Raw genomic sequence first — 22,136 nt, forward strand, 5'->3', positions numbered from 1 at the left:
ATATTATTAAATATTTTGAAATGCTATATAACAATTTGATTCCTGGATTTTTCATCCTCTCAAGTCTTTTGCATGTTACAATCTGGAAAGTCAGTGATATTTTCTGCTAAACTAGTTGTGGCTCACTGTTAATATTCTTAATCCTTACAAACTGGCATTTCAGTCAGAGGATTAGGAATTCAGTCATCCCAGGATTCTGGGATGTTGTTGTTTTGATGCTCCATTTAATAAAAATATTTGTCAATTTGTGTTAACCCCAGGAATGGATCAAACAGGGACCACCAAATGTATTTTGGATCTCCGGTTTCTATTTTACTCAATCTTTCTTGACGGGTGTTTCACAGAATTATGCCAGAAAATACACTATCCCAATAGATCATATTGGATTTGAATTTGAGGTAAAGTATATAAAGCTAATTTAATTCTGTTTATAAAGAATATTATTATAGTCCAAACCCTTTTAAAGGTCTTGGTTATTACCTTTAAAGCCCTTCATGGCACAGGACCAGGTTATCCGAGGAGCTGTCTCACCCGTTATATCCGCCCGCCCCACTCAGTCTGGCAGAAGGGGCATGTTGCGGACACCACCAGTCAAGGAATTTCGGCTGGTGGGGTCTAGGAAGAGGGCCTTTTCTGCCATGGCCCCCACCCTGTGGAACAGCTTACCCCCTGAGGTGCAGGCCCGCCCACTCTTGCTGGCCTTCTGAAGAAGTGTGAAAACATGGCTATGCCAGGTGACCTGGGGGCCTGATGCGGGCTCACATTGTTGGAATTGGTGGGTGGGATGATCAGTACTGCTCCCCTCCATCATCTTGAATTGTATATAGGCTTTTTATATAGAATTGTTATTAGTTATCTTAATATGGATCTTTATATTTTATTGTTTTTGTTTCAGATTTTAATTGTAAGCCACCCAGAGTCACCCTCTGGGGGAGATGGGTGGCATATAAATTTAATAAACAAACAAACGAACTTGGAAATCTAGAGTCAATGAGAAATAGAGGTTGGTTCCAGAGTAGTAGAGAGGAGGGATCTGCAAAATAAATGTTGGTGGAAGCAGGGGAGATGTTTTTATGGTGTGGTACATTACTGTCCTATGCTTTGCCTGTTTTTGCAGTTTTAGATGCCAAAAAAAAAAAAAAATCAAAAGGAATGGAGAAGAGGGGAGAGAAGGGAACTAGCAGTTAAGACATGGGTGAAGCGTAAGGATTGAGAAGAAAAATTAAGTGAGAAAGGAGAGAGAGAGACCATCAACTCATGTGGTAAAAGAAGGATATGGAAAGTCCTAGAGAGCCCACTGTTTAGTGGGACAGCCCAGTTTTTCATGCGGATGATCCCTAGTTCAATCACTGACTCTTCTAGAGAAATAGATTAGATGGCAATTGATGAAAAGCATCACCTTATAGCAACTTGGAGTTTTGCTACTGTCATTAGGAGGAGACCGAACTGGACTATATGGACAAAAATAAATGGACTTGGGGATAAGGTAGCAACTAGCACAAAAGCATGCTTTATTTTTAGCAGCATTCAAAGTGAGTAGCCACAAGAAGATAATGGCCCTTCTGAAAACCTCCCAGGTTTTGTTCTATCCCCCTCCTCCTCTTGATTTCTAGAAATCATACATATGCTGGCCAGAACTAACTGGATACCAGGGAACAGTGAAGCATCTCTAAAATGTTGATGGTGGAAAAGAAATATTTTCTTCTTTTTTCTTTCCCAAAACATTGATTTCTGAGGCTGTGTTCTCTAGAGTTTACTCAGTTGCTAAAGGCTAGAAACAACATGGGCCATTTTCTGACTTAATTGATCCCTCAGTGTTGGGAGATAATAACCTGCCAGATATTAAATAATGGATGGCATTTATTAACTCTGGATAGAAAAAGGGAGAGAAAAGCTCAGGGAAGTCCTGTCTCAGAACAAGCCTTTGGGGAAATGCACCAAAAAGAGTTCAAAATAATAAGTCCAGAGAGTATTGCAGCCTAAAATATAATGAGCAGATGGAGACATGAGTTTACTGGGTGGGAGGGGCAAAGGAAAAAAAAAGAGAGCTTAGTTTTATTTTAAAAAGTTGTCATGAGCTAAGACAGAATGTGAAAAGACTGGGCATATCTGGTGGGATTGCAGCAAAGTTGATGCACAGAGCCGTAACCGTGGTTTACAAATCACAGTGATGGAATTTACACAATCCGGTAAGCCAACACTTCACACAATGGCTTAGTGCAGCCTATGAATTCAATTGCCGAATTCCTTCTAAGCAAGGAACGTGTCATGATTTCTTATTTCTTCCTTAGAATCCCATCGGTTAACGTTTTTCCCGCTCTAGGTGATGAAGATGGAGCATACCATGCAGCATATGCCTCAAGATGGAGCCTACGTAAAAGGGCTTTTTTTGGAAGGAGCCCGATGGGACAGGAAAACCATGCAGATCGGCGAATCTTTCCCCAAAATCCTTTATGATTCCTTGCCCATCATTTGGCTGAAACCTGGAGAGAGCGCCAAGTTTTTGCACGAAAGGATCTACTTGTGTCCTGTCTACAAAACCAGTGCCAGGAGAGGCGTCTTGTCTACCACCGGCCATTCCACCAACTATGTCCTCTCCATTGAACTTCCTTCTGACCTTCCCCAGAAACACTGGATCAATCGGGGGGTGGCAGCACTTTGCCAGTTAGATGACTGAACTGTATGTACGCTACAGATGTATTCCTGCACATTCTCATTAAAAGATGTATACTTTGGCCTTGGCCCTCATTTAAATGAAACCAGCAGCCTTTAAGACCTCTTATCAAATCATTTCCTTCCTGGTTTGCACTTTAGCTATACAACTAGAGCACTGTTTCTCAACCTTGGCAACTTTAAGATGTGTGGACTTCAACTCCCAGAATTCCCCAGCCAGCCATGCTGGCTGGGGAATTCTGGGAGTTGAAGTCCACTCATCTTAAAGTTGCCAAGCTTGAGAAACAGTGAATTAGAGAGCTGGTGATAGAGAAGTCAAGCCTTGCAATAACGTAGCTCTGGGTAGAGATCCGGATTTGAAGGGCAAAAGATGGGTCAGATACCTGCCAGGAACAACTCAAGGCAGCCACACCTTTTCCTAGGATTGAACGGCTGCTCCTCTGCTACCACCATGCATGCTGAGAGAAAAAAGGTGCATTTGGTTTAAGATGTTCCCAACAGGAGCTACATGGATGTTTGTGGGCGTTCTGAATCAAATTTGTCAATCTGGAATATTGCCCGGTTTGTTTACGTTCTCTAGACACAGCTGGGGACTTGGACATTTTTTGTATGGTCAGGCACAGAAGTCAAAGATGGGTCCAGGGTCACTGAAGGATAATGTATATCTTAAGCCAGGGGTGTCAGACTCTTTCTGGGCTGATGGTGGCACTTGCCCTTTTGAAGATGTACCAGGGGACAGTCCCCATCAATAGCTAGTGTGGTCAAGGCCAAAACCAAATGTCCCCTTGTTTACCTCTGAATGGGGTTAAAATTCAGTATAGCTGACTGTATTACCATGGAAGTTTTCAGCAAAATTCCTCTCCGCTTGCCTGTTGACCCAGTTTTCCCTTTGGTTGCTTTACATGCTATAATCTGGTACCGACTTTGGGATTCCTTGGGCCACACCAGGATTTTCAGAGACTCTGGGCAACCTTGCCTCTTCCAGTGTGAGCACCTGCGCCTTAAGCGCTGAACAGATGGGAAATGAAAAGAGAGAGTCGTCTGTTGACTGGGACTGGGGAATTCTGTGGCCCTTCAGCTGCTTTGGGTTCCAGCACCCATCAGAACCACCCAATATGGCCAAGGATGCCTGGAGTATTAGACTGTAGGAATGTCAGTATGTGAGGATATGTGCCCAAGTACAACATAAGACTGGTCAGACCTTGATTTTTCTATCTTTTTTTTCTTTTTACTTCCCCACAATGCTGCTTCCTTTCACACAGGCAGTTTTAGCTTATCCTTATCATCTCTCCTTGGGACCAAGATGGTTCCCAGCCTTGAAAAAGGGTCACCCAGTGGTAACCCTACCAATTTCATTTTCACCTGTAATCATGTGAAATGCATCTGCCAGGTAATCTTGGATAATATCAACCACAGCTTGATCTGGGGCTATGAAATTTCGTCATGAGATTTTAAGTAAACCGGTTTAGAGATCTTCCTCAGCTTCTCCTGATGTCGAAAGACACGGCTTTGTTGCAGTGCGAGACCCATGGGTGGCAAATGAATCTATATGTAAGAAGAAAAGAAACTCACTAAAAAAATTACTCTGAAAAACATACAGGCCTTATTCATATATCATGCTTAATCATGGTTTGCCTTCTCCTTGAATGATCTACAGTGGGCTGAATTCACCCAGTGGTAAGCAAGCTATGATTGCAAACTCTGGTGACTGGGTTTGCACAACACACTAAACCATTAACCAAATTATCCATATTATAGTTTAATTCATCTATCATATCAGCCTACTGGTGAGAGCATTGGATCTATGGTTTTGTAAACATGAATTTGAGTCCCTATTTTTATTAACATAAAAGCTCACTTCTTACAGTGGACCAACCCATGCTTGCAGTAACCATGAAATTCAAAATGTTATTTGAGTTTCCAGATATATAGGAAACACTATTTGCCTGCTTTCACTTCTTATTTGTACCAGTTCTTTCTTTCTATGCCTAGCGGAGCAGTGGATATAACCATAATATGTTGGTTCTGGCCTCATATCAAGCCTTGCAACATTTTCAAACTATGGTTCTGGCTTGTTTGATGGCTAAGGATAGATAATTAACTGATTTGATGCTTAAACATCTGGGGAATTAGTACTCCAGAGAAATAACATCTTGATTTGTCTGTCCTGCTCAAAAGCATTCAGGTGATTCTGCTGGAAAAGGGAGGGCCCTTTGAAAACCGTCAATAGTAGCCCCAGTTCTGTCCCATCTGGGCATAATATCAATTACCTCTGCAGACTACAGGTAGTCCTCATTTAGCAACTGCCCCATTTAGCAACTGTTCACAGTTACAACAGTGATGAAAAAGTAACTTTGCAACCAATCCTTGCATTTATTACCTTCTAGGTCCGTAAAGCAGTATTTCTCAATCTCAGCAACTTTAAGATGTATGGACCAACTCCCAGAATTCCCCAGCTAGCATGGCTGGCTGGGGAATTCTGGGAGTTGAAGTCCATATACCTTAAAGTTACTGAGATTGAGAAACACTGCTGTAAAGCAAAGTTGAAGTCAGATCATAAGCACAGGCATGGTTTCACTTAGCGACTGCTTTGCTTAATGACTGAGTTGCCAGCCCCAATTTTGGTTGCTATACAAGGACTACCTGTATCATCAACACAGAGAATTCTCCTGACTGAGAACAACAGATTCACATCAAATAGCTGCTTCCTACTTACAGGCCTTGGATATGGGTTGTGATAGTGAAGTCCTAGTTCTATTCTTGCCTTGCACTCTTCTATGCATTGTTTAATCAGCTCAGGATCTGTTAGCTGGTCTTGCAAACAAGACAGAAAAAAAAAAGGAGAAAAAAGTTAGAACAGAAAGTGCAAAGGTTCTGGGAATTGACAGGTAAGTTAAAACTATTTTCCAAATTACCTTGTGAGCTCCTCCCCAGAAAGACATTCAAAGAAAAGACCCTGACCTGTTTTATCACTATGCTAAAACCATGGTGTATAATTGTCCACAGTTTATTGAATATACGACAATTGGTTGGTTCATGCAATATGTGGACTATAAACCATGGTTTGCAAGTGACAGTTGGCGGGATTGCCCACACAGACTGATTGTTCCACTCAAAATCCCTTGCTTGTGAATGTGAATGGGAGAGGATTCTTGCATTCATTTTATTTTCTATTTATTTGTCCAATTAATTTATACCTTGCTTTTTTTACCCATAGGAAAATACTAAGATAGATTGGCTTGAGGATACATGGGGGCAACAAGCCAATAACATGAATTATGTAATTTCTGTCAGTTGCATGATGTAACTGTGGCAAATGACATAATTCATATTATTTGCAGGGGGATAGCATGATGTGTGTGGTGTCATCATGGCTTGTAATGGGCATCTAGGCTTACACATTGTGCTAAAGTATAATATAGCTTTCTTAGTAAAAATAAGCCATTATAGTTTGGTCCCAGGCCTGGGATTGATGTTTATTATTTGTTCAATGGCCCCTGTTTTATGTTGTTGTTTTTGCTGTCTATTAGATTATTTTAGCTTGGGTGATTCAATGTTTTTAGCTGTTTTTATGTTTTTCCTAGTTTTGTATGCTGCTCAGAGTCTGCTGCAGTTGGGTGGCCAATAAATTTTAATAAGTAAATAAATAAATAAATAAATCAAGCTGTCAGGTACTTTGGTGTCTGCCTAAATCAGATGTAACTCTTTTCCAGTGGTGATCCTGATAATCACTTTCCCTAAATTTATTGAGAAGAAGACATTGGGGGTTACAAGAATTCCAGCGACTGAACTATTTCCTATCTCCAACCAATGTACCTCAGATTACATACCTATCTTCCTCATTTCTTTCTTGCTGCCTTTTTGTGATGCTGCAAATTGGAAGGTCTCTTCAGTGATAACGCAGGAGCTTATGGCTGATTGTTTATCAACCTGTTTCCTTGAATCTTGATCAGTCTGAGATGGTGGCCTTCAGTACACCATATGTAAGCATACCGTGGCTTAGTGCAATGTTTGAACCACACAAGTAGCCAAGTCTTTGGATATTTAGGGCTTTAAAGGTTAAAACCACCGTGTTGCATTGTGCTGGGAAAGGTGTTAGTGACCAATGCAGTCATTCAGGTCTGGGATGACCTCATCCTTCATCTATCTGGCAGTTGGCATTCTCACTGCCATGGTTTGCACCAACTGAAGCTTCTTCTGGGGCAGCCTCTTCTTCACCAGCCTTCAGTGAACAGAAAGCTGGATCTGTGAGGCCTCTGGCTCCACCAACCCTGCTGAAAACCTAAAAAGTTGATGTGTCTGCACAAAGGAATATATGGCACTCAGGAAACCAAATGGGAGAAAGGCATTTCCTCACCATCTTGGATGCTCACGCAAAACCCTAATGATTCAACAATGCATCTAGGCCAAATGCTCACTCACATTTTTATTCTTCTGGAACAATGTTTTAGCTTCACTGATAATATACTGTTTTTCTTTCACAGTCTCTTCCATCTGTCCACATGCTGACTCCCATGTTTTGGCTATTCGGAATATCTTGCGGTAAAGGCCAAGGACTTCTTGACGAATGACTGGTGTCATCTAGAAAAATGAGAGGATTCCTGGGTGAGCATTTGGGCCTGTGAAAAAAAAGGGCCTCCAAACAGATGGACATTTTCACATATTCCTCAATTAGTTTCAAATATTTTCTTGGCTCCAACAGTGAACATGGAAAGAACCAGCAAAAAGGGGGGAAAAAACCCAGAAAACTACAATTATCTGCCAACCGTAGATAATAGTTACTTTTCCATGTACTAAATTTAGGGCAAGGGAATACCCAGCTGGTATCAGTATACACAAAAATATGCCCAATCTGTCCTAAAGACCAAATATGCCTCAAAATCAGAAGCAGGATGTTGTGAAGGGGGACAAACGAAAAGGAAAAAAAAAAAATACAACACACACAGAGTTGAGGACAGTGACCTGCACAAAATTAGACTCTGTTGATCTATATATATTGATGCAGATTTCAATACATTAAATATATACCACATTCTGGAATGAAAAACTGACCAGGTCATCTGTGCCCAAATGATAATTGTAGATGGGCTTCAAGCCCTTGTGCTCTCCTTTTTTCACCTTTACACCAGATTTACACAAGATTAACTTCAAATATAGAATGCCTCCAATAGAAATCTGTTCTCTGGAAGACCTTCAGATGACTGTCTCTTCTGTGAAGGAGGCCAAATTGCTACCCTAGGAGCGAATGGGCATTAGGAAGATACAACTGGGGGATGGAAGAAGAAATTGGCGAAAAATGGGGACTGCATCATCAGTATGTACATCTGCCTTCCCCAGCCTGCAATCCTCCAAAATAATTCAATATCAGCTCCCATCATCCTTCAGAGTGATTGTGAGAGTTGATGGTGAAAACCTCTGGAGGACACCAATTGTTAAATGCAGATGTTCAGACATTCCTTCTACTTGCACCCAAGGCATGGTGAATCCAAGCTGGCACAGATGCACGCAGAAGGCAAGCTTGACTCAAAAATGCTGGACAAATTCATCCTCTTTCTGTGAACAAAAACAACTTCTGTTGTTCAGGACTGCTGATCTTTCCACAGCCAAGCGTTCTTGTAAAGGAAAGATTGTGGTTTCATTGTTCACGACTTTGGTTCTCCACCAGATGAGCATAATGCTCTCTTTCTTAGTGTTCTCAGGAGAAATTATTGATGGCCTGTTCAGGGAACAGTTAGCAAACAGTTGGATCGTATATTAATCCATGTTTTTACAATGGTTTACTAAATAAATTGCATTTGTCTCAGGACACAGAAGATTTATTTATTTATTTATATATCATGTTTATATGCTTAATAAGATATTAAGCATATTTATATATCATGTTTATATGCTTAATAAGATATTAAGCATATTTATATATCATGTTTATATGCTTAATAAGATATTAAGGTTAAGGCCCATAGAGCACATTATGGCTTAAGTAAAACCAACTAGCATTGGAGTTTTGTTCCTTTAACAACTGAAAAGCTGCAAATTCAGTTCCCCCAGCCAGTCCTAATCAGGGAAAACAACATTTACTGTATCTTCTCTTGCAAGAACAATCTTAAAGTCACAGTAGCCATCTAAGCTGGGTTTAACAAAGTTAAGAAAACAAGACTGTTTAGGAGGCATTCCCCGTGACCAAGGATCTCGTGGTAGCTGCCTCTTAACACTCCTAAATCACACTTAGAAGAATTATATTGTCAGGATTGGCAGAGGATAACCAGGTCCCCAATCTTCATGTCTGCGACTCCATTCTAAAATGCAGCCATTTTGTTGTCTTTGGAGCTAAATTATAACATTTAGCTGGAGTAATGACCCACAATTTTTCTGCAGCTGGGAAAGGTGACAGATGGTTTTTTAGGGGATGGTGCATTTCGCTGCAGAATAGAAACCTCGTTAGGTCAGATTCCTCCCTGAAAAGTGATTTGATAGCCACTGCTGGGCCAGGCTGGGTATAAATAAGGGGTTGGCAGGCCCTTAGTTCCTATGGGATTGATGGGAGGGGGAGAGAGGAGACTTGGCTCAGTTGAAAAGATCACTTCATTCTAGGACAGCTCAATTGGCACAAGCAAATCTTGACTTTCCCTCTTTGACAATGGGCAGACTGGTTTACTGGCATGGGGAGCAGGAAAGTACTGTATTACCAACTTGCTACCTCTCGTATGTCCAGATTTATACTTTCATCGCTGCCGGAATTCTGCTGAAGAGAGAATCAGATTCTGAAAGCGATTTGTCGTGGGCATGAGCCAGCTGGGAATCTGCTTAGCCGGCAGGACATCCAGGGGATGAAATCATATCTTTTGATATGTGAAATTGCACAACTTGGCAGGCTAACAAAGACCTGGCAGTAGTCAGTATCGAAAAGTTCATTTCCGGGGTTTGATAGCTGTGGTTTTAAAAGCTAGTGTTGAGGTTAAACCGCTTTCTCTACCTCGTGGGGCAGCTTCTTGGGCTCCAGCCACATATCATAACGATAGCAGACGGGGGGAGAGAGATGGCCAGAATACAAAGGACAACTGGGGGACCCTGCCTCAGATGGGATCTCCAAATTCTGCAACACTGAATTTGAAGGCACTGTTATCTCTAAGTGAATATGAGAAGGTGACTCTTTTCATTTTCTGCTGGTGAGCTACAGTGTTTCTGAACCTTGGCAACCTGAAGATGTGTGGACTTCAACTCTCCCAGAATTCCCCAGCCAGCATCTTCACATTGCCAAGGTTCAGAAACACCGTGTTAGAGGCTAGTTGAAACTGCTCCTGGACCTTCCCTTTGATCCAAAAAAAAATTAAACTTTTTAGGGCTGGAGAGTTCAGAATAGCAAGGGGCTGGTCTGCTCAGGCAACTACCACCAAAAATGCAAGGATGTCCCCCGATCTTTGAATATGTTTCCTATTAAAGTAGCAGGGATTCAAGCTGATGTGCAGGGAAATCATTTTTTGCTTCAAAGACATTGGTGGAATCAGAAAAATGCAAATTGGTGTCCTGAACCAAAGTCAATTTAAACAATAGCGTGTCTAACCAATTGGAGTGAAAAGAGCATGGGCCTGTGTATATTGCTGCTTTTCTCTCAAATGTGTTTCCCCTACTTTAAAAATCACCAAGGTTTACTTTTCTTCCTAACTGGCGCCATAGGCCAATACTTGTTTTTCTCCCAAAGCAAAAGTTCATATCAACGATTGGTTGACGCTGCAGTCCATCAACTTAAATTGATTTCCCCAGTTTCAGAAAAGTAAAATTTTCTCTTGAAACTTCTTAGTTTCCTCTTTTAGCTGATCAAAAATACCCTCATCTGTCAATGCAAAGAGATGTTCAAAAATGCATAATTTTAGCATTAAAAAATTTCTTATTCATTTTTTGGGTTTCGGCTTACGGTTCAGAAGAAAATCTATAGGTTTTCACTTCCTATAGTTTTGGGGAAAATCACTATAGCAGCTCCAAATTGCTGTAGATGAGGTGTTTGGATTGGGACTCTCTGAAAGAAACAAAGCATTTATATCCAATGCCCCATACGGAACATTATATAACTGTCTCGGATTGCAACTGCCTCCTGCAATAAAATCTGTGACGTGCTGCTGGATTACCCTGTAACCGAATAAAAAAGATGAGTAAAATTCAGCCATTGGTCTCCAGTTTTTTCTCTTAGGGAGTTCATGTTTTATGCATTTCATGCTCAGTTCCTTCCTCCCACCTTTTGCTTTGATTCAGAGCAACTGAGCCCATTCAAAAGGTCTTCTAGAACTATTGGTGGTTTGTGGGCTGCAGTCAGAAAACCACAACTGTAAGCAAGAAATACAGTTCTTTGAACGTGGGCTGTTTCTTCAAAGTCTAGACCAACTTTTGAGGCAAAAACGTGGGTGGGCTTTTGGGTTGGTTGAATGCAAAGCCTTTCAAAGTCTTGTGTCTAAATGGCTGCTTTTTGTATAATTTCATTGAGACATCGATTAACATGGTGTCTGTCTATGAACTGCTGCAAATCAGAGTCAGGTAGCAGCTTTTAAGATTAATAAACTTTATTATTATAAGCTTACAGAAACTCAGAAAGCCAAACTGCAGTTTTGGCTCCTATAGATACAGTGACACTATTTTCCTGGAAAAAATAAAGGACAAACCTGAAAAAGGGCCCAATCAGAAAGAGGTTCATCAGGATAAAAAAAAATTGTTTATGTTTATAACTTTGCTTTCTAAAGGAAAATTCAAGAACCAAACCAAGAAAACTTTAGAAAAATACATATTCAAATAAAAATATCTAAAATCAAACAGTATATTTACACTTATTTTTAAAAAACCATTCAATTTCCGTATTTTTCACATGAATGTGAAAGACTGCATTAAGTGTATGGGAAAAGTTAAATGACCAAAATAAAGGACAAAAGTGAGTTTTTGAAAAATAAATCTAAAGGACAGCTTTCTGAAATAAAAGACTGGTCTTTATAATAAAGGATGGATGATCACTGTTACCTATAGATGAATATGGGCCTCCTGCTACAATGACAGCTGCCAGAATGGGGGGGGAGAGAATACACAGCAGCCCATTGCAGGTAATTGAAATTAAAGACAATTATAGACATACAACCTGTATCTTTTTTATTTTATGAGAAAATAAAACCTGTCTAAAGGTTTCTACAGGAGGTCTAGATTGCCCTTCAGCTAACAGTCTCACTGAAGCCACCCCGCTCAGTCCTTCCAGGCCCCACCCCTGCAACAAGGCCCCACCCCTAGTTCTAAGGCTCCTCCTCCAGGTGAGGCTTCACCCCACCCTGTGAGGTTTACATGGCAACCTTCCTAATCAGAAAAAAGCTCAAATGTTGGAAGGAAAAGGAGAACATATGTCTCATTGCTTCCAGGAGGGACAGAAAAATGGGTTCTTGTTTGGCTCAGTCCTTGACATTAGTGACGCCATTTTGCCACCCTGTAGCGCCCCCTATCTGAGAGGGCAAGAGCAACGCATGCGCTGCTGCTCTCTTGCGGGCCAATGTTTGGGCGATACCAATATATGAGGTGGGAGAACCACCTCAGCCGACGCCTCCTCTTTTCAGGACGTTCTCTTTGCCTTTAGGATAGACGCTCGTCTCTCCTCGCTCGTCCCCTTTCACCTTTTCTGATTTACGTGCAGAGTTAGCACTTTTATCTCACCCCCCCGGAGCCGGGTGACATAGTTCCCCCCGACATGGATTTTCTCCCTCACTCACCTCCGGAGACGACAAAAACAGGGGAAAAGCCAAAGCCAGCCCTTTTGCCCTTACTCTGCGCGCGGCGTCAAGCGCGTGGGAGCGCGTTCTACGTCACCGCGCCGCCAGCTGACTCTCCGCGAAGGCCCCACCCCCCGGAAGTGATGCAGGAGGTTGAGCCCGAGTGGGCGCTCTGGTCGCTGAGAAGAGCTGGTGGCGGAGAGAGGTAAGCGAATTGGACCGTCTCTCTTCCCGTCCGTGTCGGGGTTAGGCAGCCGAATGTCCCGTTCGCGACCCCCCCCTCCGGGCACGGGCGTCTCCACCCCGCAACAACGGCCAGCTCGCTCCCCACCTTTCTGGGGGGGCTCTTTGGGGTGCCCTCAGGTGGAAGGGGAGAAGAGGGGAGCTCTTTTTGGGGAGGGGGGACGGTTCCTTCCCGGGGGGATTAGAAGGGGCAGGAGAGGCCTTGGTGCGCCCCAAGGAAAAATACACGGAGGGAACCCACACCCAACTGTGGGGCATGTGAGTGTCCCCCCTCCCCGGTCCCAGGAGGGTCCTCTTATTTTCTCATAGTGGGTGTTCTTTGCCGTCTCCAGACAGCAGTATTATTATTATTATTATTATTATTATTATTATTATTATTATTATTTCTTTGTAGTGTCTAGAAAGTATCGTTACGGTGAGTTTGTTTGGGGTTTTCTGCACATTTTAGTGGCAGACCCTCTTTCAGTCATGTTGCGGTGGTTCTGTTTTTGTCCTGGGAGAGGTAAGTGCCCTGGCCAAGGCTGTTGGCCGGAGTCCAGCTCTGGACTTTCTGGGCAACCCTGGGAGCTGTTCCAGGCCACCACGGACGCAGCGTCCACAGACCGCGTTCATTCAGCATGCTTAACCGGGTTATTGGATTCCCTCTTTTTCTGCATTAACTCGTAAAGTAACCAGATGGTTCTAATTCACCCAGTGTGCTAAGGTGTGTATCGATCTATCGTGTTTAGCCTGTTGTGCAAATGAAACTGGGGGGTTATAAGTGTGTTATGCGTATGTATTCATAGCAGCCTTGCTTTCGGTTTGGGGGTAGGATGGATTGGAAGTGCACTGGGCATCAGTGGGATAAGAATAATTTCATTGTCACAAACAGATTGCATCCTGGTGAGATTTGAGTTGACCGTGCCTGTCTTCCTTGCAAGGGCGGGGGACCAGTTAACCTGGTTGATCCTTGGAGATGTAGAGAACTCGAGGATTGCTGAATCCTCTCAGGAACTAGATAGTGATCCTGACAACGTCCTGGTCTCATTGTGGCACTTTTGAGCTGAGAGGAGTTGTTGATGCTTTCACTCTGGAGGGCTGTTTTTTGTGAGCCCAGATTGAAGTAAAATGAATCAGTGGGTGACTAAAGCACAGTAGTATGAATTTTGCAATAAATATAACTGAGCACAGGTCAAAGTGCACTTATTGTGTAGCTGTGATGCCTGCAACGAGAGTTTATCATTATTGCATCTTCAACAAACTGTCTGGCAGAGTTTTCTCAGCTGCTGGGCGCACTATTTGGAGATAATCTTGAGGCAGAATTGATGAACTTAATGGGCTTGGGAAGACCTTTGCATATAAAATCACTTGTATGTGCTTAAAATTAAATACCACAATTTTTGAAGAACTTGTTGAATTTATGGAGGAGGTCAGAGTTTATGAGATCGCTTTTAATTATATTATTATAGTCTCAGGAAATAGACAATACTCGTTCAGATCAGATCAGCTACCTTTTTATTAGATTTTTGTCCTTAGTTGGTCTAATTGGATAGATCCAAGGAATGGCCACTACCTGTTTGTATGAGGGGGCTATGCACATCACCTTGGAACAGGCGGTAGTGTATAATAATTGTTTTGGAGAGAACTTCCCTGGATCTTGAAGTTTGGGGTGATTATCGCTAAGTTGCAAGTTTTTGGGATAAGGTGCTAGATCGGATGGTGGCCATTTGACTGCTAGAAATTTCTTAGAAAAACATTTGACTTGAGAGAAATTAATTATCTAGATCTTTAGGCCTGGATATAGTGCTATAAAAGCCTTGGTTATTCTGAGTGGTGGATTCTCCAGGGGGAAAATGGGGGATTCCTTAGTGATGTTTACCACTGTTGATCATGGGATATTGCTGGAGGAGCTTAATGAGTTAGGAATTGTTGTTACAGTACTGTGTTACAGTAGCTCCAATACATTAGAGGATTGCAATGGAAAATTTGTGCTTGGCCCCATGATCTTGCCTTGTGAAAATCCACTGGTGGTATTGTTTCTGTCTTGATCTTCTGTAGCTATCTGAAGCTGCTGGAAACTACGTAACACCAGCCGTTAAAGTGCCAGACAGGCTTTTGTATGTTGTCAGACCAAATTAAGGTTAGTCTATAAAATCCTTCATGACTTAGCATCCAAATACTTAAAAGATTGCCTTTCTCAATGCCAGCTAAACTGTGCACCAAGATCAGTTAGGGAGCCCTTGCTTGTGGTCCCATTGATAAGTTCAGTCCACAGTGTGATGACTAGGAGTAGGGCCTGTGTTATTTTTTTGTAAAATGCTCTGGGAGGAACTATGTAGAAGAACAGTTAATCATAACAGCGTTGAAGAGAGGTCAAAGGCATGTTCCATTTCTTACACCTTACAGCCTCTGTATGTGTTGGATTACAACTCCCATCATCCTTAGCCAGCATGGTTATGGTGGCTGGGAAATAAGGGGAATCCAACGAGATTGGGCTAGAAGTTGAAGAATCAACACAGAATCCTACGGTTATGTGTTGACTCAGAAGGAAAGACCTTTCAAAATTCCATCCTGAGCCAGTATGTTTTAAGATGCAACCTTTTTCAGGGTTTGACTTAAAATAGGGGTACTCTTTCCTAATTCAGCTCTTCTGCTATCTTGCGTCATTGTAATTTTTAAAGCTTTTTTTCTCCCTTCTTCCGCGCTTCTTTAGAATAAATGTTAAAGATCTACTTTGGAGCCCAACCCTATGTATGTTTACTCAAAAGGAAGGGCTGCTAAATTTGAAGGGGGTTACTGCCGTGTGAGTATCTTGTGTGGGGCTTGAACTGACAAAGTAGAAGCTATTGTTTCAGTTCCACTAGTGTGTTCAGAGAAAGAATAAATTTTCCCACAGGTATATAACTGCATTTCTCAAAGATTTTTGGAATACTGTATGCTGTTAGTTGGTGAGCAGAAGGTACCTTGGACCTCTTCTTATCTAAAGCCAGATGTTAGAGCTGTCATTTAATATGTAAAGGCAGTTTTTTTACTTGAGATCCGTCATTGTCTTATCCACATATTCAGTGGTGAGGTTGAAGAAGATGCTTTTCCTTCTCATTCCCTACCTAAGCAAGGTGAACATTGTAATCTGAGTTAACAAACAGAAAACTAGGAAGTCCCAATTTTTCTTCCAGGTTAATGTCTCAAGGGAGATAACTAAGATTTCCCCCATATCTCCCCCTGTCCCTGTTGGTTATACCTTTCTCTTGCTGCTGGTTGAACCCCAGTTTCCTTCCCCATCTTCAGAAAGACAATTTAAGGGATACAGGAAGAGCTTCCATATCCAGAGGCAACATAGCAGTCTTGATTATTGTTTGCATCCTGCAGCTCGTTATGAGGAGCAGGATGTTGGACCTGATGAACCTTTAATTTGAATGAGCAGGGCTGTTGCTGTTGTGGCCTTGAGCGCCCAGGGTCACTTAACGCAGAGTGGAGGACTTTGGCCCTCCAGATGTTGTTGAACAACAACTCCCAGCATTCTTTGCCATGGGCTGTGCTGGCTGGGTCTTTGGGGTACTGAAGTTCAGCAGTATCTAGAGCTCACGGTTTCTCTGCCCCTGGGCAGCTCCCCTTACCACAGCCTGTTGTGTTCATAGCATTGGTCTTGATATGACGGGGGAAAAAGAAAATGGGGAATTCGCCCTCCGTGCACACCCTTCTCCCAGTCCTTCTAGACCCTTCTCCCAGTCCTTCTATCGTTATAATGCCTGCAGCCTCTAGTTCTGATTTGCATCAATCCATAGGAGAACTCTAGAAAAGATACGGCCTTCCTTTTCTCTCAATTCGCTGTGTGGAAACATGGAAACCAAATGCAACATTCTAATGTGGCTTGCTTTTCCAGTCATTATTTATATTCTCTTCCTATCTGAAGGGTGTGGAAGCTGTATTTAAAAAAAACAAAACACAGAACACCCTGCCCCCAAGAGGCCTTAGTATTCATGTGAGTAATGAGTTCAGAGGTGTTTTCTTTCTCTGTGCAATGATTATTTTGTTTCGTGCAGTGACTGCTTTCTCTATACAATATAATTCCTTGTTTGTGAAATCCTGGCTTTTTAGCTAGAAAGTTATGGCCAGGCAGGGTCCAGTTGTCTATCCCAGAATGATGTAGATTGAAATACCATCCACGCAATTTCTGTTCTTTCTTTTTAAGCAACAAAACCTATTAGAGCCATAGCTAAGCATGCCTTTTTTTTTTTTTTTTTTAAAGGAGACATAAAGTTTCTGTATCAGGAATTTCTACTCTTTGAGAGGGAAAAATGATTAGAACATCAGTTTAAAAAAAATAATTGTACGGGGATAACCACACTGTGAAGTCTTTGGGTAAGTGAATAATTTTTGGTTAGGGGAGGGAATAGCCGAAAGAAGTTTGTCTTAATGAGAAATGACTAACAATTGTGGCAAGCAGTGGTTAAGCAAATATTAACTGAAAGATATTTTCTTCTACAGCTAGCATTGTGAAAAATGTTTGTACCCTTTGGGTAGATTTGCTGAAACAATCGATGCTCTGTCTTTTCCAGTATGGCTCTGGACTCCAGTGGATGGCTGTCCCTTGAATTCTTTGAATACACTTGAGAACCACAGATTTCCTCTAAAAAATTCCTGGAAGCTTTCTGTTCTTCCTCAGTTGCCTTGCTCCTTTAAAAGTCAGACAGACAAAGCGTGGTCTGTTAGGAAACAGCTTTAGGTTAGTCTTTTTAAGATATTTAAGTAACTTTTTTGCATATTATGTTTCCCAGTTGACACTTCATCCTGATTTTTCTCCCCATTTCATTGTGGACCTCTGCAGTGATAGGGGGAGTTTTAGTTGTGGGAAGGGGCAGGCATGGCTGTTGATGTTCCTCAACCTTGAGGGCTATGGAATTTGCATGTAATTTCCAAAATGTCCGGGTAATTTTCAGAGATGTGCTAAGTGCTGAGCAAGAACTGATGGGACCATTATACTCCTACAATATTTATGGAATAGAATTGCTAACCCCAAATGTAAAAAAAAAAACCAGACAATCTCCCCTCCTCCAGAGGAGTAGGATCGAGTCTAAATGGCTATTCTGGAGGCCATGAAGCTTGAGTAACAAACCCAAAGTATAACCAGGCAAATATAGTTTTATTAATTTATGTCTTGATCCAGGGAATTTTGTAACATTGTTGGGTTTATCTCTTACCTTGAGTAGTATAGATCTGGAGGGATGGTACTCCTAGGAACTAGGCCCAAATACTCCTGCATTGCTTCTTTTCTGCTTTCTTTCATGGCTGACCCCATGTGGCCAGAAGTCCTCCCATAGATTTCCTACGGTCAGTGTGTCTCTATATCAGTGTTTCTCAACCATGGCAGCTTGAAGATGGGTGGACTTCAACTCCCAGAATTCCCCACCCAGCGTGCTGGCTGGGGAATTCTGGGAGTTGAAATCCACACATCTTCAAGTTGCCTAGGCTGAGAAGCACTGCTCTATATACTCTCAAGGTTGTTGATTTGTTTTTTTTTTGCCACCTCATCTTTGACGTCCTCTCTGCAACTTATAAGACTGATACCCTGTCTTATCTCAAGAAATTGTACAAAGGATTACAAGATAAAAGGCCAATTGAAATATCAGCAAGTACAAGCATATTGCATGGAACTGAGGACAGGCTGAAGCAGATTTAAAAGACCTGGCAAAAAGAATATGGGATAGGAAAATGAATTATTTAGACTTGGGGCCATGCCACAGACTTCAAGGAGGCACCTTGGCCTGGGGACGATTAGTACCCCTCACAGAGTAACTTTCCTTTGATTTAGGAAACACTTTTTATTTGGCCCGAACACAGACATCTTTCATCAGCAGCAAATGCAGTCACTTCTGTGAATATTTCGATGGTATCTGAGTGCTGATACACAGTAGAGTCCAGATAGAGCTTAACATTTGTGGGGAGGAGGAGAACATTTAGGTTGCCAAAGCAGGTTGGTTACGACTGGAGGTTTATCAGTGGGTAGGCATGTTTCCCACACCTATCTGTTCACCATTTCAAAGTAACCATTTATGAAACCTGAGGTTCTGGGCCATGTGGATGTCCAGCTAAACTCTGAAGAATTGGATTGCCACTGATGGCCTTGTAAGCTGACTTCAGAGAAGAAGTGCCCTTTGAGTACCCTCTGAGAGCCAACTGGGTGTGTGCCTGTCCATATACATGCAAAGCAGTCCACTGTTAGGTCCAACATGGCTGAGGGATTTGTGCCAAGGGGAGAGTGAGGAGAGAAGGACTTAACTGTGGTGCACTTTCAAGCAGTGGAGATTCAGAGGGAGAAGTAAAAGCAGCCATTCCAGTAATAGATTAACAATTGGGTTGTATCAGTTTGGCCTTCCACTCACAGATAAACCAAGTTCACTGTCTCAGCTACCAATTTTACTGGCAGTGTTTTCCAGAACACTTTCGATGGGAAAGTTTCAAAGATGGTTATAGCAGATAAGTCTCTCCTTTTCCTGTTACATGGATGGTGATACTCATAAGCATCTTTTTTTTTTTTAATCCTCCTCTCTTCTCCCTCTCGGGTTCCTTTCTTCATCCTGCTGAAATGCATTGGATTTTGTCTCTTTATAGTTACCTGTTAAGCAGTTCACAGTAACAGCGTACTGACTGGTCTGGTTTTTTGGGTGTAGAAAGATGAAGGGTGCTATTTAAAAAAAAAGAGAGAGAGAGAAGAGGAAAAAAGGCTGTATGCCAGCCTTCCACTTGATGCCAGTCTTCTGATGCCATCCCAAGATTTGGACTACAGCTCCAGCCCTCAGTCAGCCTGGCCATTAGGCAGCAGGTCATTTTAGGCCAGTGTTTTTGTGGTTGGAGTATCTCCATGTTTGGCATTTGATTTAATAATGAAATGTGGCTTGGGAAGGTCCATCCTGTGGTTGCTCCTCCTTCCATCTCTTCCCGCTCCATGAAACAGCTTTTGAAGAAAAGAGGCTAGCTGGAAGTCTGAAAAGAGATCTTCTGACTGCTCCTCCCTGCAGGTATAGGTTTTATATTTATCCTGTGTTCGGGTCATGATATGCACATACTGTTACTCTCTTAAGAATCTTGACCAAGGTGCTATATAATTTTTTTTTTAAGTGACCAAGTGGAAGGACATGTATGGGACTGTGTGAATTACTGTATTCTAGAGAAAACCTGCACAGATATTCTGATACTGCTAAGTAAAGATGTGAAGGGGGGAGAACTGAGAATGAAAGGCTTAATTAAGATTGAATTGGATGTAAATGTAATTAAACTCAATGGGTTTTACTTCTGGGTAGATATGTATAGACTGTTCATTGAGTTAGTAATGGAGTTGGGAAGAAAAAGCAAATAGTCCTTATATTTGGGCTGCTTTGCAACATTACACCACACAGATGAGGGCCAAACACAGTTACTGAGATTGCAAAGCCATTGCTTTGTTTGGCTGTATTTTGATGAATCAACCCTAACTGGCTGAGTTCACCCATTGTTTTAAGTCTTAAACTATAGTTTACAAACCTCTCGTCTGGCTTTATGCATCAAGCCAAACGAAAACCAAGCAAATCACATTATGGTGTGGCACCAAGGCATGAAACCAGCAATAGAGTTTTTACAGCAGTGGGCCCAGAGCTCTGTCTGGTGCTTCCTTAAGCACTTTTAGAAAGCACAGGCAGTCTTTCCAAACCCGCTTGAGACCACAGTATGGCAAGTTAATGTAACTACTGAAAAATGTTCCCTTGAAGGTGCAGGTCACCTATAACTCTGCTCTTATTTACAGTATTGCTTTAGAGAAGGTTATTCACAGGCACAGGCCCTCCCTTCTCTGCAGTTTCCATTCTGACATGGCCTCTAGCAATTGTGTGTGCCTGTGTGTGCCTGTGTGTGCCTGTGTGTGTGAGTGTTTTAAATGCTGAGCAGGCCTTCAAGTATGCAGTGGTAAACAATCTTATTATGACATTTAGTTTTGGCCCTGAATTTGGAGAACATTTCACATTTACGTTTGGGTTATTGGTTTCTCTCTACTGTTCCAGGACAAGTGTTGTAGATTTTCTGGAGAATGTGAACTGGAAAATTTCCCAGACCATTTTGGGCATTTTTTTTTTAATGTCATGTATCTTAAAAAAAAAAAAAAAAAAAAGCACTAGTCAGTAATAGTTAAGGACGGGGGTTGAATAAACACATATTTTGAACAATTTTCAAGTTTAACTGTAGAATTGTTTCAATTGGACTAGTGGTGAATAGTTTAAGACAGGAGACTTCAGTAGCTTATCCTTCTCTAGCCTTGTAAAACTACCTGAAGGAAACAAAAGGTGCTGAAAACTGTTAACACGTGCTAAGAGCTGTGGTTGTACAATGCTTAGTTATGATATAGACCAGCGATAGGCCCCTATTCTTCTTGATGTTGGGCTACAACTCTCAGCCTTCCTAACGTGTCTCCCTTCTAGTCAGTCTTGCCCAAATTGCTATCATCCAGATGTGATGGGACTGCATCTCCCAGAATTCCCAGCCACCAGAGGGTAAAGGTGTCAACAGCAGCAGGAGAAGAGAAGAAGGTTAGCCCCTTCTCCTATCCATTTGCTTTCCCTGTTACAATGGCTTTATCTCCAATTGTTACATTTCCGGACAATTTTACGACTGTTACTGGCAGGAAATTATTTGGAAAGTTCCCTCTCCTGGAGAGCTTTTTGTAGAAAACATCCCCGCCCCGTGTCTTTCAATGATAGTAGCCCAGAGCAGGGACACATCTTTATGGAGCAAACCTCTGAAAGCAAACAATAACACATGTGTTTTGAAACTTCCATGCTGTAACTGAGGCCATCTCTCTGTGGATTCCGTGTGTTGAGAAAACAGGTGGAAGATCCCTTCAGATGTGCTGATCAAACACACCCAGCCTCACCCTGGTTTGCTGAATGGTTCCACGGTGGGCTGGGGATATCATAAGGCAGTGGTGAAATTTCTGTCCTCTGGTATATTGGTTTTCTTCTGCAGGATTTTCTGCAATGGTGGTGCACCCAAAAGGGAGTGTAGGAAACCTTCGTGAAGGATGAAGTTCAGGAAGATTAAAAACACCACAGGCCTGATAGTGGGGAAACATTTGCTCTTGTTTCAAGAGTGGAAGAAGTAAGCTGATAGATACAGGATAAAACAGATCATATGATGTTTAACATCCATGGGGAGATTGTAGGAAGACAGCCATGTTAGTCCTTGGAGGGGGTGCCCCAAGGGAGTGTGAACTGCTCAGTGGATTCTTAATGCTGTCTTTAAAACCAGCAGACCTGATCTGTAGTGGAAATAGCAACACATCAGTCTCATATTTTGTGCCTTCTGCATTCAAGAGAAGAGAAAGGAATCAGTAGGACTGCAGAAGGAGGATCAGAGAAGCCTGTGGAGCGGTGGTCAAAATGCTAGATTTTGTGTGAGGAGACCCAAATTCATCCATTCTCAGCTAGTTTCCTCGGTCCAGCCTATTAACTGGCTGGTAGTTGTGGGAAAAAGTCAGAGGAGAGA

General features: G+C 42.1%; 3 protein-coding genes across 9 annotated transcripts in view; 2 read left to right on the plus strand and 1 right to left on the minus strand.

Annotated features, from left to right (window-relative positions):
- Positions 1-2,735, plus strand: part of DNAH3 (dynein axonemal heavy chain 3) — a 68,835-nt gene extending 66,100 nt beyond the window's left edge. Inside the window, exons 61-62 of the mRNA XM_025164624.2 lie at positions 261-398; positions 2,324-2,735. Coding sequence (XP_025020392.1) covers positions 261-398; positions 2,324-2,677 — 492 coding nt within the window. The 3' untranslated portion in view covers positions 2,678-2,735. The remainder of the gene's footprint in view (positions 1-260; positions 399-2,323) is intronic.
- LYRM1 (LYR motif containing 1) lies at positions 258-12,509 on the minus strand. The gene is made up of 4 exons (XM_007424970.3): positions 12,405-12,509; positions 7,096-7,254; positions 5,390-5,482; positions 258-4,218 (listed from the first exon to the last, which is right to left on the minus strand). Exons 2-4 carry the CDS (start codon positions 7,252-7,254, stop codon positions 4,102-4,104), a joined length of 369 nt encoding a protein of 122 aa, XP_007425032.1. The 5' UTR covers positions 12,405-12,509; the 3' UTR covers positions 258-4,101.
- A 20-nt stretch (positions 12,510-12,529) lies between these two features.
- The window catches only part of DCUN1D3 (defective in cullin neddylation 1 domain containing 3), a 35,032-nt gene continuing 25,425 nt past the window's right edge, over positions 12,530-22,136 (plus strand). Inside the window, exons 1-3 of one of the 7 annotated variants that reach the window (XM_088148101.1) lie at positions 13,402-17,352; positions 19,531-19,645; positions 21,074-21,181. The gene's annotated coding sequence lies outside the window, so the exon portion shown is untranslated. Of the gene's footprint in view, positions 12,610-12,660; positions 12,906-12,950; positions 13,351-13,401; positions 17,353-17,372; positions 19,646-21,073; positions 21,182-22,136 lie in introns of those variants that run through there. The other 6 variants (XM_007424977.4, XM_007424974.4, XM_025164629.2 and 3 more) reach the window with 6 other exon arrangements.

The sequence above is a fragment of the Python bivittatus genome, unplaced genomic scaffold (genome assembly GCF_059951505.1).
Source record: "Python bivittatus isolate LINGU-HERP-01145 unplaced genomic scaffold, Pbiv_v1 ctg000560_np1212, whole genome shotgun sequence".
Taxonomy (NCBI): Eukaryota; Metazoa; Chordata; class Lepidosauria; order Squamata; family Pythonidae; genus Python; species Python bivittatus.

Coding starts and splice junctions, on each gene's coding strand:
- LYRM1 (XM_007424970.3), bottom strand. CDS start 7,254: ATGACACCAGTCATTCGTCAAGAAGTCCTTGGCCTTTACCGCAAGATA. Junction 5,483..7,095: donor TGTTCCAGAAGAATAAAAAT/GTGAGTGAGCAT, acceptor TTGCAAGACCAG/CTAACAGATCCTGAGCTGAT. Junction 4,219..5,389: donor ACAACCCATATCCAAGGCCT/GTAAGTAGGAAG, acceptor TCTTACATATAG/ATTCATTTGCCACCCATGGG.